Source organism: Cryptotermes secundus, unplaced genomic scaffold (genome assembly GCF_002891405.2).
Source record: "Cryptotermes secundus unplaced genomic scaffold, Csec_1.0 scaffold277, whole genome shotgun sequence".
NCBI lineage: Eukaryota > Metazoa > Arthropoda > Insecta > Blattodea > Kalotermitidae > Cryptotermes > Cryptotermes secundus.
Genome location: NW_019720164.1, coordinates 713,628 through 726,157, shown reverse-complemented (window position 1 = coordinate 726,157; position 12,530 = coordinate 713,628). Strand labels below are relative to the sequence as shown.

At 38.2% G+C, this 12,530-nt stretch overlaps 1 protein-coding gene across 3 annotated transcripts in view; it reads left to right on the top strand.

Annotated features, from left to right (window-relative positions):
• LOC111867139 (galactosylgalactosylxylosylprotein 3-beta-glucuronosyltransferase P) overlaps window positions 1–10,831 on the top strand; it is a 132,711-nt gene extending 121,880 nt beyond the window's left edge. For all 3 annotated transcript variants that reach the window (XM_023856704.2, XM_023856714.2, XM_023856694.2), the window contains 3 exons: window positions 201–377; window positions 6,276–6,389; window positions 8,083–10,831. In XM_023856704.2, coding sequence (XP_023712472.1) covers window positions 201–377; window positions 6,276–6,389; window positions 8,083–8,190 — 399 coding nt within the window. In that variant the 3' untranslated portion in view covers window positions 8,191–10,831. The remainder of the gene's footprint in view (window positions 1–200; window positions 378–6,275; window positions 6,390–8,082) is intronic.
• Window positions 10,832–12,530: the final 1,699 nt, after the last annotated feature.

The window sequence follows — 12,530 nt, the reverse complement described above, 5'->3', positions numbered from 1 at the left end:
ATATATTAGATTTTAGTACACTGAGCATAGAAGGGGTAATTTAATGACACTACATTTTATTGCATCCGCCATGGCAGATTTAGTTTCCAGGTTATGTGATATGTCATGTGAATCAGAGCACAAAAGGGTTAAACAACCTAATGTCAAGCCATTGTGTTAGGATCTTCTCTTCATTATTTACAGGCTGTAAATTGTTCCAGATTCGCACAACAAAACATGTGTCAATGTGGCCAGTTGGACTGTGTACGAAATTCGGACTGAGTTCACCTGTGGTTGTCAACGGTACCTTTATGGGATTTTATGACGGATGGGTGGCAGGAAGAAAATTTCCTGTTGATATGGCGGGCTTTGCGGTCAGTGTGCAGTTCCTATTACAGGTAATTCAAGTCTCTCTATCATAATTTCTGCTCTCATTTAGTCACACTGTTTTAAATTGAAAGATTTGGGGGAAACATAAGAGAAATGGTGAGTAATTATTAGCTTATTTAATTATGCTCCTCAGCTGCAGATATTATATAGCATCAAATGAGACTGGAAGATGATCATGACTGTGGAACAAATTAGGATTTGAAAGAGGTGATCATAGCCTATTTGAAGATACTGTCCAAGTATTCACCTGACATCATGGATGAAACCCTGTAAAGAATCTCAACCAGAACTTCCAGTAAGCTGCCCAAAATTCTGACTGGGTACATCCAAAATAAAAGTCTAAAATGTTAACACTACACTAGATTACTTTGCAAGAAATGGCAGATAGTTGTTGGTGATGATTTAGAAGAGATTTGCCTTCATTTTAATTATTCTTCTACAGTTGCCTAGAGAGGCTGGAAGAAACCATGAAATGTCATATACAATAGCAGTTCTCCTGAAAGATATTTTAACCTAGTACGCCATGAATGCAAAGCAGGTTCTGTTTTATCTCTCCCAGTTGAGTGTTCCTTGCTTTGGATTGTAAAGATATGGCAGTCTCTGGCTGTTAAAACTTCATGCTATATTCTTGAATGTGTGGCAGTGCCAGCTGAATAATATCATCCATTACCATCAAGGACCACACCACAGCAAGTAGAGCAGGAAATCTTGTGAACTAGGTGGGTTATTAATCTTGTAGGAAAATACTGTCCTAACACTTGGAAAATTTATATAGCTCTAGCACTGTAGCCTTGCATACTTGGTTATCCTGCCACATTTTTTGCTATATACATTGGTCTCTCCAAGCAAATGCTGAAATGGCACTTGTAAATAAGATATGACCACCTCGTTTCATTTCTTACCCATTCATCATTCATGATTATCATCTTACTTAGTAATCTTATAAAGTTACTCCTTGTTTGTGATGTTTACAGTTGTTTATGATATGCAGTCACGTGTTATGGAATAGAATTTGTGTAAATGTATACTGTGATCATTTGTGTCCCACTTAGTGCTATGTAATCTATAGACCTGAAACAGTTTTGTTCAATAATATAAGACTCAAATGGATATGAGATTTGGCACTTGGAATGTTTGAAGTTTGTCTAGGGCAGGTTCGCTCAGGGCAGTGGCAGAATAAATCTTAAAATATAAGTTACATTTAGTGGGAGTACAGGTCAGATGGGACAGAGGTGGCATTGCACCAGCAGGAGAATATATATTTTTCTATGGAAAGGGGAATGAAAATCATGAATTAGGTACAGGTTTTTTCGTAGGTAAGAGAATCGTATCAGCAGTTAACAGGGCAGAGTTCGTTAGTGATAGGATATCATATAGTAAAAAGTAAAGTAAAGCTATTCCTGTACCAGGCCGTGAAGGCCCATAGGGTTGTGAGACGTTGAGGATCCCACACTATCTAGACAATCGGCTCAAAGATGGCAGTAAGGTTGTCAGCCTTACGCGCCAGCCACACTTTACACCCCAGGAAAATTATTCCTGGTAATAAGTCCTGGTACTCATTTCTGTTAGAGGCTCAGTAAACCCCAGGGCCTAGTGTGGCTGGAAGGATTAGGGATAGGATATCACATATAATACTTAAAGGTCACAGAACTAGAACACGTATTTGATAAATTCCTGAAGTACCCTATGAAAATTCTGTTGGCAGATTTCAATGCCAAAGTAGGGAGGGAAAACATTTTCAAACCAACGCTTGGGAATGAAAGTTTGCATGAAATTAGTAATGATAATGGAGTTAGAGTAGTAAACTTTGATACATAAACAAATCTTACTGTCAAAAGTACAATGTTTCCACATCATAACATCCACAAATTTACTTGTGCATCTCCCCATCAGGAGATGCACAATCAAATGGACCATATTTTGATAGATAGGAGATGGCACTCAAGTATACTTGATGTCTGATCATTCAGAGCAGCAGATTGTGATACTGACCACTACCTGGTGGTGTGAAATGTTAGGGAAAGACTGACAGTGAGCAAACAAACAACACACAGAGTTCATATGGAGAGGTTCAATCTCAAGAAATTAAATGGGGTAGAGGGTGAAGAGCAGTATTGTGTTGAAATCTCAAATAGGTTTGCTGCTTTGGAAACCTTGGAAACTGAGGTGGATGTTAATAAATCTTCGGAAACTATTAGAGAGAATATAAAAATGTCTGCCAAAGAGAGTCTAGGTTATTATGAACTGAAGCATCATAAGCCATGGTTCAATGAAGGGTGCTCAAAATTATTAGATCAAAGAAATCAGGTCAAATTGCAATGGTTACAGGATCCAAGCAAGTTAAATGGGGATAATCTGAACAATATAAGATGTAAAACCAGCAGGCATTTCAGGAACAAAAAGAGGGAATATCTGAGAGACAAAATTGATGAGCTTGCAGTGAACAGTAAGAACAAGATTAGAGACCTGTATAGAGGAATAAATGACTTTAAGAGGGGTTCCTAACCTAGCAGTAAGTTAGTGAAGGATGAGAATGGTGATCTGCATGAAGATTCCCACAACATTTTGAATAGGTGGAGGAACTACAGAGTGGGGCGCAGAAACTTCCTTTTTGTGAAGATGCATTGTGAAGGGTGGGGAGGTCACAAAAAAGTGGGGATAGGCTCGACGAACGCAGCAGTCGCGGAAGTTTCTGTCTAATACCCCTCAGTAGGAAACATGAGGTGGATGACTGAGCAGCGTGCGTTTGCCGTCAAAGCCTATTTTTAGAACAACCATTCCTACGTGGCGGTGCAGCGTGCATTCTGTACTCACTTCAGAATTAAGCCCAGAGGTCCGGTTCCCAACCGGAAATCGATTGTTTTGTGGGTAGAGAACTTTAGGACAAAGAGGAGTGTGCTGAAAAAATCATCAGGACCACAACGGATCGTTACAACGTCAGAAAATGTGGAGGTAGTTCGACAGTTGATTTTGAGATCTTTAAGATGCTCCACTCGCAAACATGCAGTCACCCTAGACATATCCAATCGTTCAATGAGCCGAATTCTTCATGAACATCTTCAGTTCCATCCCTATAAGATGGTTGTTGTGCAAGAATTGTCACAACGTGATTTCCAGAACCAAATAATGGTGTGCAAAAGTTATTGGAAACTTTACCCCCTGACGCACTTGTTTTATGTAGTGATGAGGCACATTTTTACCGATCCAGATATGTCAACAAGCAGAATATGCGCTATTGGAGTGGTAACAATCCAGAGACCTCCATGAGAGGCCATTTCACAGTGATAAGGTGACAGTATGGTGTATGTTGCCGAGAGTCGGAGTTATTGGCCCTTTTTTTTTTTTTTTAAGAAACCAATCATGCAGTTACTGTCAATTCACAGTTGTATGTGGACATGATTAAAAACTTTTTCGAACCAGCTCTTGAAGAAATGCATCTAGGAAATGTCTGGTTCCAACAGGATGGTGCCATGGCCCACACAGCCTGAGCTTCGATGATAATTTTGAGGGCAAAGTTCCCCGGACAGCTCATCTCGCTTCGAGGTGACATCCCGTGGGCAGCGCACTCACCTGATCTAACGCCCTGTGATTTTTTTTTATGGGGACACCTCAAGGCAGAGGTTTTTAAACATCGCCCCACAAACCTGCTTCAGCTGAAGAATGTTATTTGGCAGGAAGTAGCCCAAATTCCGGTGCACATGTTGGAACGTGCACAGGGGAACTTCAGAAAACGGTTGCATCAGTGCATGGAGAATGGTGGCCACCACCTTCAAGATATTTTGTTTAAAACTACGTGTTTTAAAACTTTAAAGTATGTTCTTTCATTAGCTAAACATAAATTTTGTCTATCAGCAATAATTTTTCTTTTATTCGCCTTCAAAAAATGAAGTTTCTGTGCCCCACCCTGTACTTCTTTCAGTTATTGAATGTACATAGGGTCAGTGATGTTAGGCAGACAGAAGTCCATACAGCTGAGCTGTTAGTACCTGATCATAGCCCTTTTGAGGTTGAAAGTGCTATTGCAAAATTGAAACTGTATAAATCACAAGGCAGTGATCAAATTCCAGCAGAACTTATTCAAGCAGGTGGCGAAATATTACGTTCTAAGATCCACAATCTAATTACTTCTATTAGGCATAAGGAAAAATTGCCTGATCAGTGGAAGGAGTCTATTAGTGTATCATTTCACAAGAAGGGTGATAAGACTGACTGTAGTAATTATATGGGGATATCACTACTATCAACTTCATACAAAATGTTATCCAATATTTTTCTCTCAAGGTTAAGTCCATATATAGATGAAATTATTGGGGATCATCAGTGTGGGTTTCAACATAACCAATCAACTATAGATCAGATCTTTTGCATTCGTCAGATACTGGAGAAAATTGGGAGTATAATGAGAGAGTACATCAGCTATTCATAGACTTCAAGAAAGCATATGATACAGTTAGGAGGGAAGTATTATACAATATTCTGATAGAGTTTGGGATACCCATGAAACTAGTTGGGTCGATTAAAATGTGTTTAAACGAAACATATAGTAAAGTCCGTGTAGGTAAATATTTGTCTGATAAATTTCCTATCCAGAATGGACTAAAACAAGTAGATGCTTTATTCACACTCCTTTTCAGCTTTGCTTTAGAATATGCCATTAGGAAGGTCTAGGGAAACCAGGTGAGACTGAAATTAAACAGGACACATCAGCTGTTGGCCTATCCGATGACGTTAATCTCCTGGGTGATAATGTAGATACCATAAAGAAAAACACACAAACTTTATTTGACGCAAGTAAAGAGGTTGGTCTAGAAGTAAACATAGAGAAAACTGAGTATATCTTGCTGTCTCATCACCAAAATGCAGGGCAAAATCATGACATAAAGATAGGAAACAGATGTTTTGAAAATGTGGCACAATTCAGATATTTGGGAACAATGATAACAGATCGAAACTTGATTCAGGAGGAAAGTAAGAGGAGATTGAACTCAGGTAATGCTTGCTACCATTCAATCCAGAACCTTTTGTCTTCTCATCTGCTGTCCAAAAACATAAAAATTAGAATATACAAAACTACGAGTATAATTTTGCCTGTGGTTTTGTATGGGTGTGAAACTTGGTTTCTGACATTAAGGGAGGAAGATAGACTGAGGGCGTTTAAGAACAGGGTGTTGACAATATTTGGACCGAAGAAAGATGAAGTGACAAGAGGCTGGAGAAAACTGCATAGTGAGGAACTTCATAACTTATACTCTTCTCCAGGTATAATTAGAATGATCAAGTCAAGGGGGATGAGGTGGGCAGGGCATGTAGCACGAATGGGGGAGATGAGGAATGCGTATAGGATATTGGTGGGAAAGCCAGAAGGAAAGAGATAACTGGGAAGACCAAGGCGTGGGTGGGTGGACAATATTAAAATGGATCTTAGAGAGATAGGATGGGATGTTATGGATTGGATTGATCTGGCTGAGGATAGGGACCAGTGGAGGGCTCTTGTGAACACGGTAATGAACCTTCAGGTTCCATAAAATGCTGGGAAATTCTTGAGTAGCTGCAGAATTGGCAGCTCCTCCAGAAGGGCTCAGCTCCATGAGTGAGTAAGTAAGTAAGTAAGTAAGTAAGTAAGTAAGTAAGTAATGTAGGGCTCAGTCATTATCCAAACACCTGCCAAGCAGAAATAACAGGAAAGCTGAAACTACAATCAGATAATCATAAAAAATATTACTTAGGGGAGTTTTCAATACAACTATCAGCTTTTTTTACAGTGGGAATGAAATATGCCTTCGTAACTGTTAGTTCTTTGTTCAACCTTATGCTACATACACAAATGAGACACAATTGGAAAGAAGAAACAATTTAAAAAATTTGCCTTCATTAAAGCATACTCAAGACTGTTCCATTTTTTTCAGAGGCCAAATGCAACAATGCCTTACAAGCCTGGTTTTGAGGAAGATGGATTTCTTAAAAGTCTGGCACCATTTGAACCTAAGGAGATAGAATTAAAAGCTAAGAACTGCACCGAGGTGAGAATTATAGTTATAGTAACACAGTTATAAGTGGGTCTTCAGATTAATTGTTAAATATTTCATAAACAAGCTTGGCTATTACTGACATATCCAGATCACTTTTTCAGATTTCTTGGATGTATGAAAAAGTCGCTTATTAATAATTTCTTAACCATAAAGTACTGTCAATTGTTAGTGTGCTGGTAGAAATGGTGGGCTGGGAGGTAAGCCAGCTGTAGAGCTGCTGGGAGTGAAAGTAGTATCATTATCATTATATAATTCCCCTCAATTTTGGTGCCAAAATATTCTCAAAGTATGTTCACTGTACAAAGCTGAGGACAGTGATAATGCTTTGATGGGGGGTGTTTATTGTTACTGTTATTATTGTTGCCATCATCATCATCATAGTTGTCACAATATTAATTATCACTGTAGTAGTCATAATCGTTATAGTAGTAGCCATTGTCTTCAAATAGTCATAGTCACTGTGGCAGCAGTTAGCATCTTCTCTTATCACAGAGGTTCTTGCTGGTACATCTCCTCTTGATCTGGTGGTGAACCCCACCACTTATGCTTCAAGACTGTAGTACTTTCCTTATGACGTGCAACATTCTCTGTACCGCTTCTGTTTGTAAAGAGCCTGGTAAATGATTTCCTGATATTGCTTGCAAATACTTTTTAGTCCCTTACTCACAATTTCTGTAGCTCCAATAACTACCAGTAGGACAAAGCATTTCACATACCACATATTCTGAATTTCAATGCTTAAGTTTTTATATAAACATTCCTGTCTGAGGGTTTTGCTACATTTATCAGTATGCAAATATAATCTTACTTGTTTCTAATTATTATGTCTGGCCTATTTGCTGGAACCTCCTGTCTGTTTTTTGCACCCATGTGTGTGTGTGTGTGAGAGAGAGAGAGAGAGTGAGAGAGAATGAAATGTAAGGTGCAGTCATGTGCTGTATCACAGAGTCCAATAAATTCAGTCATCAATCCAAGACCTGTGTATAATCACAAACAGCACGTGACAAAATGTTAGGTATAATTGTAGTTCAGATGAGAAGCAAGAAGTTCGCACCAGAATCTTGGTGGGGAAAGCTTTTAATGAGCTTTCGTTATAAAACATAATAAAAGTCTGTTCACAGACTGCTCCACCGATGCCTGATCACAGGCAGATGTGTAGATAGACACAGCACACTGGTGAGGCATCCCATGCCCAGATTTATGTAACCCTGCTCTTACTGGTAAAAACTAGAAAATCCTAAGGGCAATAGGCAGAATTAATATTTCCTAACAAGATGACGTTACTGCTGCTGTATGTAAAAACCTGATTCAGAGCTCTATGAAAACTTACAGTTATTTAATTATTCAAATGCTACCTGGTAAGTATTGGGTATAATTGTTCATAATCGACCAGGAACAGATTTGAGTAATGGAGTTCTGATAAGAATTAATTTTTACTGAAAATTGTGCTAAATACCAGGTATTCAAACTTTCATTTGGGTTTTTATCTACAGCAGCACTAATTCTATTTGTAACTAGTTAATTCTAATTTTGTTTCTGTGCTTAGTAGTTTATAGTTTTTACTAGTTTTCACTGTAGCATGCGTAAGTCAGTCATTAATGAAATAATTCATACGTTCACTAGCAGCAGTCAAACATGTATGTGTTTTTCTTCAAGCTTTAATGATGTTTTTTCCACTCACTAGGTGCTAGTTTGGCATACACAATCAAAGAAGAATGAAGCTTCTGCTGCTCTTGATTTAACAAAATACAACAACACAAACTTGGTGATATTAAAGCAGCTGATTGTGTAATAATGGTGCTGTGAAGAGGTACTCATCCAAAGGAATACTCTGTGCAACAGTACTCATCTTGAAGCATTCCAAGTGACAGCTATCATCAGGTAGTCTTCAGGGAGGCTGTCTACCAATCTCATGATGTGACTGATTGAGTGAAATGTTGCCATCCATAAAATGAAGTGTTACTGTAGTGAGAACGTGGACCTGTGATAAACAAATTTTGTGATTATTTGCATCGATAAACGTTATATCTGAGTCGGCTCAATATTAACTAACTATTATAATGTTTAACCTTTATTGTCCCCAAAGTACTCCACTGTGGTACTCTAAAAGTACATTCCCAACACTCAGTGTATCCCATGATGGCACACTGAAACCATTCTACCACTGCACTCTTTGTATGCATTTGTGATGCATCAAACTACCTGCTAGATTTTCTCTAATAAATGGGCGGCTCATATTCTACATTGTGTAACCCATCACTACCATTGACATATAAACAATTTTTAAGTGCTTACAATTGTCTGACTCAAAAGTATCATTAACAAGACAGCTGCAAAATAACTGCTTATGAATTAAGAGAAGGAGGTCAAGGAGAATTGCTATGCAACTACTCCATATCTCAGTTGTGTTTATGTATACAAAGTACAAAAAAAATATTATTTCTGTTATTTCTGCTGCAAAATCAGTTTTTCATTATTGAATTGTGTTTGTTGCATTATATAATGCAGGCTTCAACCAATAATTCTGTGCTTGTGTTTTACTTCTATTTTAGTGGTAGAACTTTCAGGACAAAATGGCAAGGGAGAAGCAAAAATGTATTAGTGTTGTCCACTTCTTATCTGGCAGACTGTCTGGCTTGTGAACTCAGGTCAACAATGTCTCACATCCACCAAGTATTTGCTTGCTGTTTTCATTGCAGTTCTCTAATTATGATGAGACAATCAGATACCATCACCAATATATGGTAACCCATAATGAATAACTTTACCCTCAGTCTGTTATGACCATAGCTGGTATGTGCTTATTTTTGGCCCTAATCATGGAGATGGGCTGTGGCTTGCCAGAATCTCTGTATGGGTACAAGTAGACTCTACAGCAATTTCACCAACATGTATATTGTCCTCAGGGTCATCACACTGTGAAGTCTTACAGTCAGGTAAAACCGTTTCAGAGGAATACACTGCCTTCATCTTCATGGCAAAAATGAGCAAATTTGGGGAAGTACCAGGTTATGCAGAAGTAGTGGGATAGGCAATTAGTCATGGATGATGGATGACCTGACAGCCACGGTTTGGAAGCAGGCAGACGTTTATATCCTGTCTATATGAACCCTACAAAGAAATCTAGCCAAAACACAACGTTTATTACTTGTATCTGACGGGTGCTCTCTCAGAATTTCTAGGGGAGACTGACTGTTCTAAGTCAGGTTGTTTCTAGTTTTCCTTCAACCATCCAGGGAAATGCTAGGATGGTACTTCAAACTGACAAATACATGTTACTTCTACATCCTTTCCAATAATCATTACTAACCATCCTGCCGTTTAACTCTTCATACCCTGAGCTACTGACACCATTGCTAAGTAAGTCACAAATGTGAGGGGAAAATATCCAGAAAAATGGGGAAATAATTGTTGAATCCCACAGACCATGTTAGCTTAAGCTATAATGTTTCTGACTTGTATCTGGGAGGCAATCATTTCAAATCTCAGTGGGGTATAGACTGTTCTGACCAAGGCTGTTTGTAGTTTTCTTAGTCCCTCCAGGCAAATACCAGGATGTCACCTAAAGTTAGATGATGATGATGATGATGATGATAATGATGATGTCCTTCAACGACCTTCCCAGTAATAATTCACTAACCATCTTATCATTCAACATTTTAAACTCTGAACTACTGATATTGCCACTATATAGAACACAAATGTAAGTGGGCAAACATCAAACGGGGATATAAATTACACCTGCACACTACAGAGCATGGAGGCTCAAATCATAATATTTCTGACTTGTATTCCAGAGGTGATTACTGAAAATCTTGACTATCCTGACTGAGGTAATTTGTAGTTTTCCTCAGTCCCTCCAGAAAACTGCCAGGATATTGCCTAAAAGTAGGCTTCCTTCCACATCTTTTCCAAACCATTCAATACTTTATTTATTCTGAGCTACTAACAGTACCACTATATAAACCATAAATATATGTGTTAAACATCCACCATAAGATTGAAATTCCTGTATTGAACATGGAAACACAGTGGTTGAAGGCTACAGCAGATTGTATTTTGCAATCAAACCACAGAGTGGTATACACCTACATGGCAAGCAGTGATATTATGATAAAAACAAACTTCCTGGAAGCCAATAGCAGTTCCAGCATTGTATGTTTCATTCACAACCCAAATAAATATACACCATACCTAATGTGAGAAATGTCACATTGGTCTATGCATTGTTATGTACTTCAGAGATTGTGACAATATAGTGAATTTTTTAGGACAATACCTTGGTGTGAAATGCACGTGAGATTCACAGAACACACAGGTGAATCAGACATACACCTACTATATTGATTTATTTTACATTATAATAGGTTTGCACATGAGTCTGTGGCATATAATAAATTATAAAAATTGCATTTTTGTAATGCCATCATCTATGTTTTGTTTGCTTTAAGGCACTTTTTATTTAACATTTGATCATTGATAAATCTGCAGGAATTGTGATTTTTATAAAAAGGGGCACAGTTTGAATTAAATGACATTTAATTCGAGCCATTTGCTCCTATGGGGGGGAATTAAATCTGGTATGATAAAGGCTAAAAATACTTTCTCACAAGCACAAAAAGATTTTGCCTTGGCTACTATCTGTTCAGTCCACTGGGATGTTTCATCATTCAGTTACATTTCTGCACACTGAGAATAGCTGATATAGTGTAAACTGGGGCAGAGTTTGAGGTGTACAAAATCTTCCTAGCGGTCTCTCTCCTTCTGGCTTTCCTACCAAAACCCTGTATGAATTCTCTTCCCCTATGCATGCTTCGTGGCTTCCCCATCTCATCCTCCTTGACTTGGTCATTCTAACTATATTTGGCAAAGTATACAAGTTATGCTTAATTTACATCAGCCCACAGATTCTAATTAATATTGTATTACATACATGTTACCTCCAGCAGAAAAATTACTATACAACTAGCAATTAATTTATAATGGCTGAGAGTCACTAGTACATAGCATTGTAGACATAAACATGAATTTGTGTACATAAGAGGTTGCTCGTTTTAACATGCCTTCACCATTCCCGGTGTCTGTAATAAATTTGCTACTACATGGTTTTTTTCCTACTTCTACACACACAGTAGTGTAGTTGAGGCACTATGCTACAAGCTAGAAGGTTGCGGGTTCAATTCCCAATGAGGTTACTGGATTTTTTCAATTTTCCCTACTCCTTCCAGCTGCACAAGGTCCCTAGGGTCAACTCAGCCTCTAACAGAAATGAGTACCATGAAACTTCATGCATGGTAAAAGGCAGCCGGCACATAAGGCTGACAACCTTACCACTTTCTGTGAGCTGACTGCCTAGAAAATGTGGGAGACTCAACATACCATAACCATATAGGCCTTCACGGCCTGTTACAGGGATAGCTTTACCTTAAACATTTGGACATTTATGGCTCACATTATCAGACTGAGGACTTTGACCTTAGCCATTTATTCTGCCTCTTGAACAGGCTACCTTTAAAGAAACAACATTTTACAAGAAGAATATTATACCTTACATATTTATTCTCATTCTTAAATGATTTAAAGACCAGAGTGTAGAATAACGTCCAAGGAATATTACTGGATTTATGTTTACCAAATAAAAACATGACCTAATCTTCCTTGGACGTGAGTGTAAAACAGATGAGCTTTTACTGCTAACCGAAGCTTTCATGTGTGGGTGCACAGAAGCAATTTAACCTAGGGCACAGTAACATAAGGATGGTTCCCTATGCGATTAACATTTTTGGGTTGAATAAAATTGAAGGAACTTTTATTGAGTAAAAATGAGTTCATGTTGAGAAGTCTCACAATACACACCCTGTTTCAGCAGGGTCATGTGTGCATTAATAGTTTCTAAAAATGTTTCACACAGAAGGGCCAAAACTTACAGCACTGTACAAGGGATATGATGAGTCTGAAGCAATGTGTGATCATACATTTCAACACAGGATAAGAAAGGAGTGAATTGGTGAAGATGTTCAGCAAACTATTTAGATAATGGTGTCAAAAAGGTGCATATACTATCCTAGGGAACATAACTGTGCGAAGTTACTATGGTATTAAGATGACTTTCTTATGAGATATTATGCCATG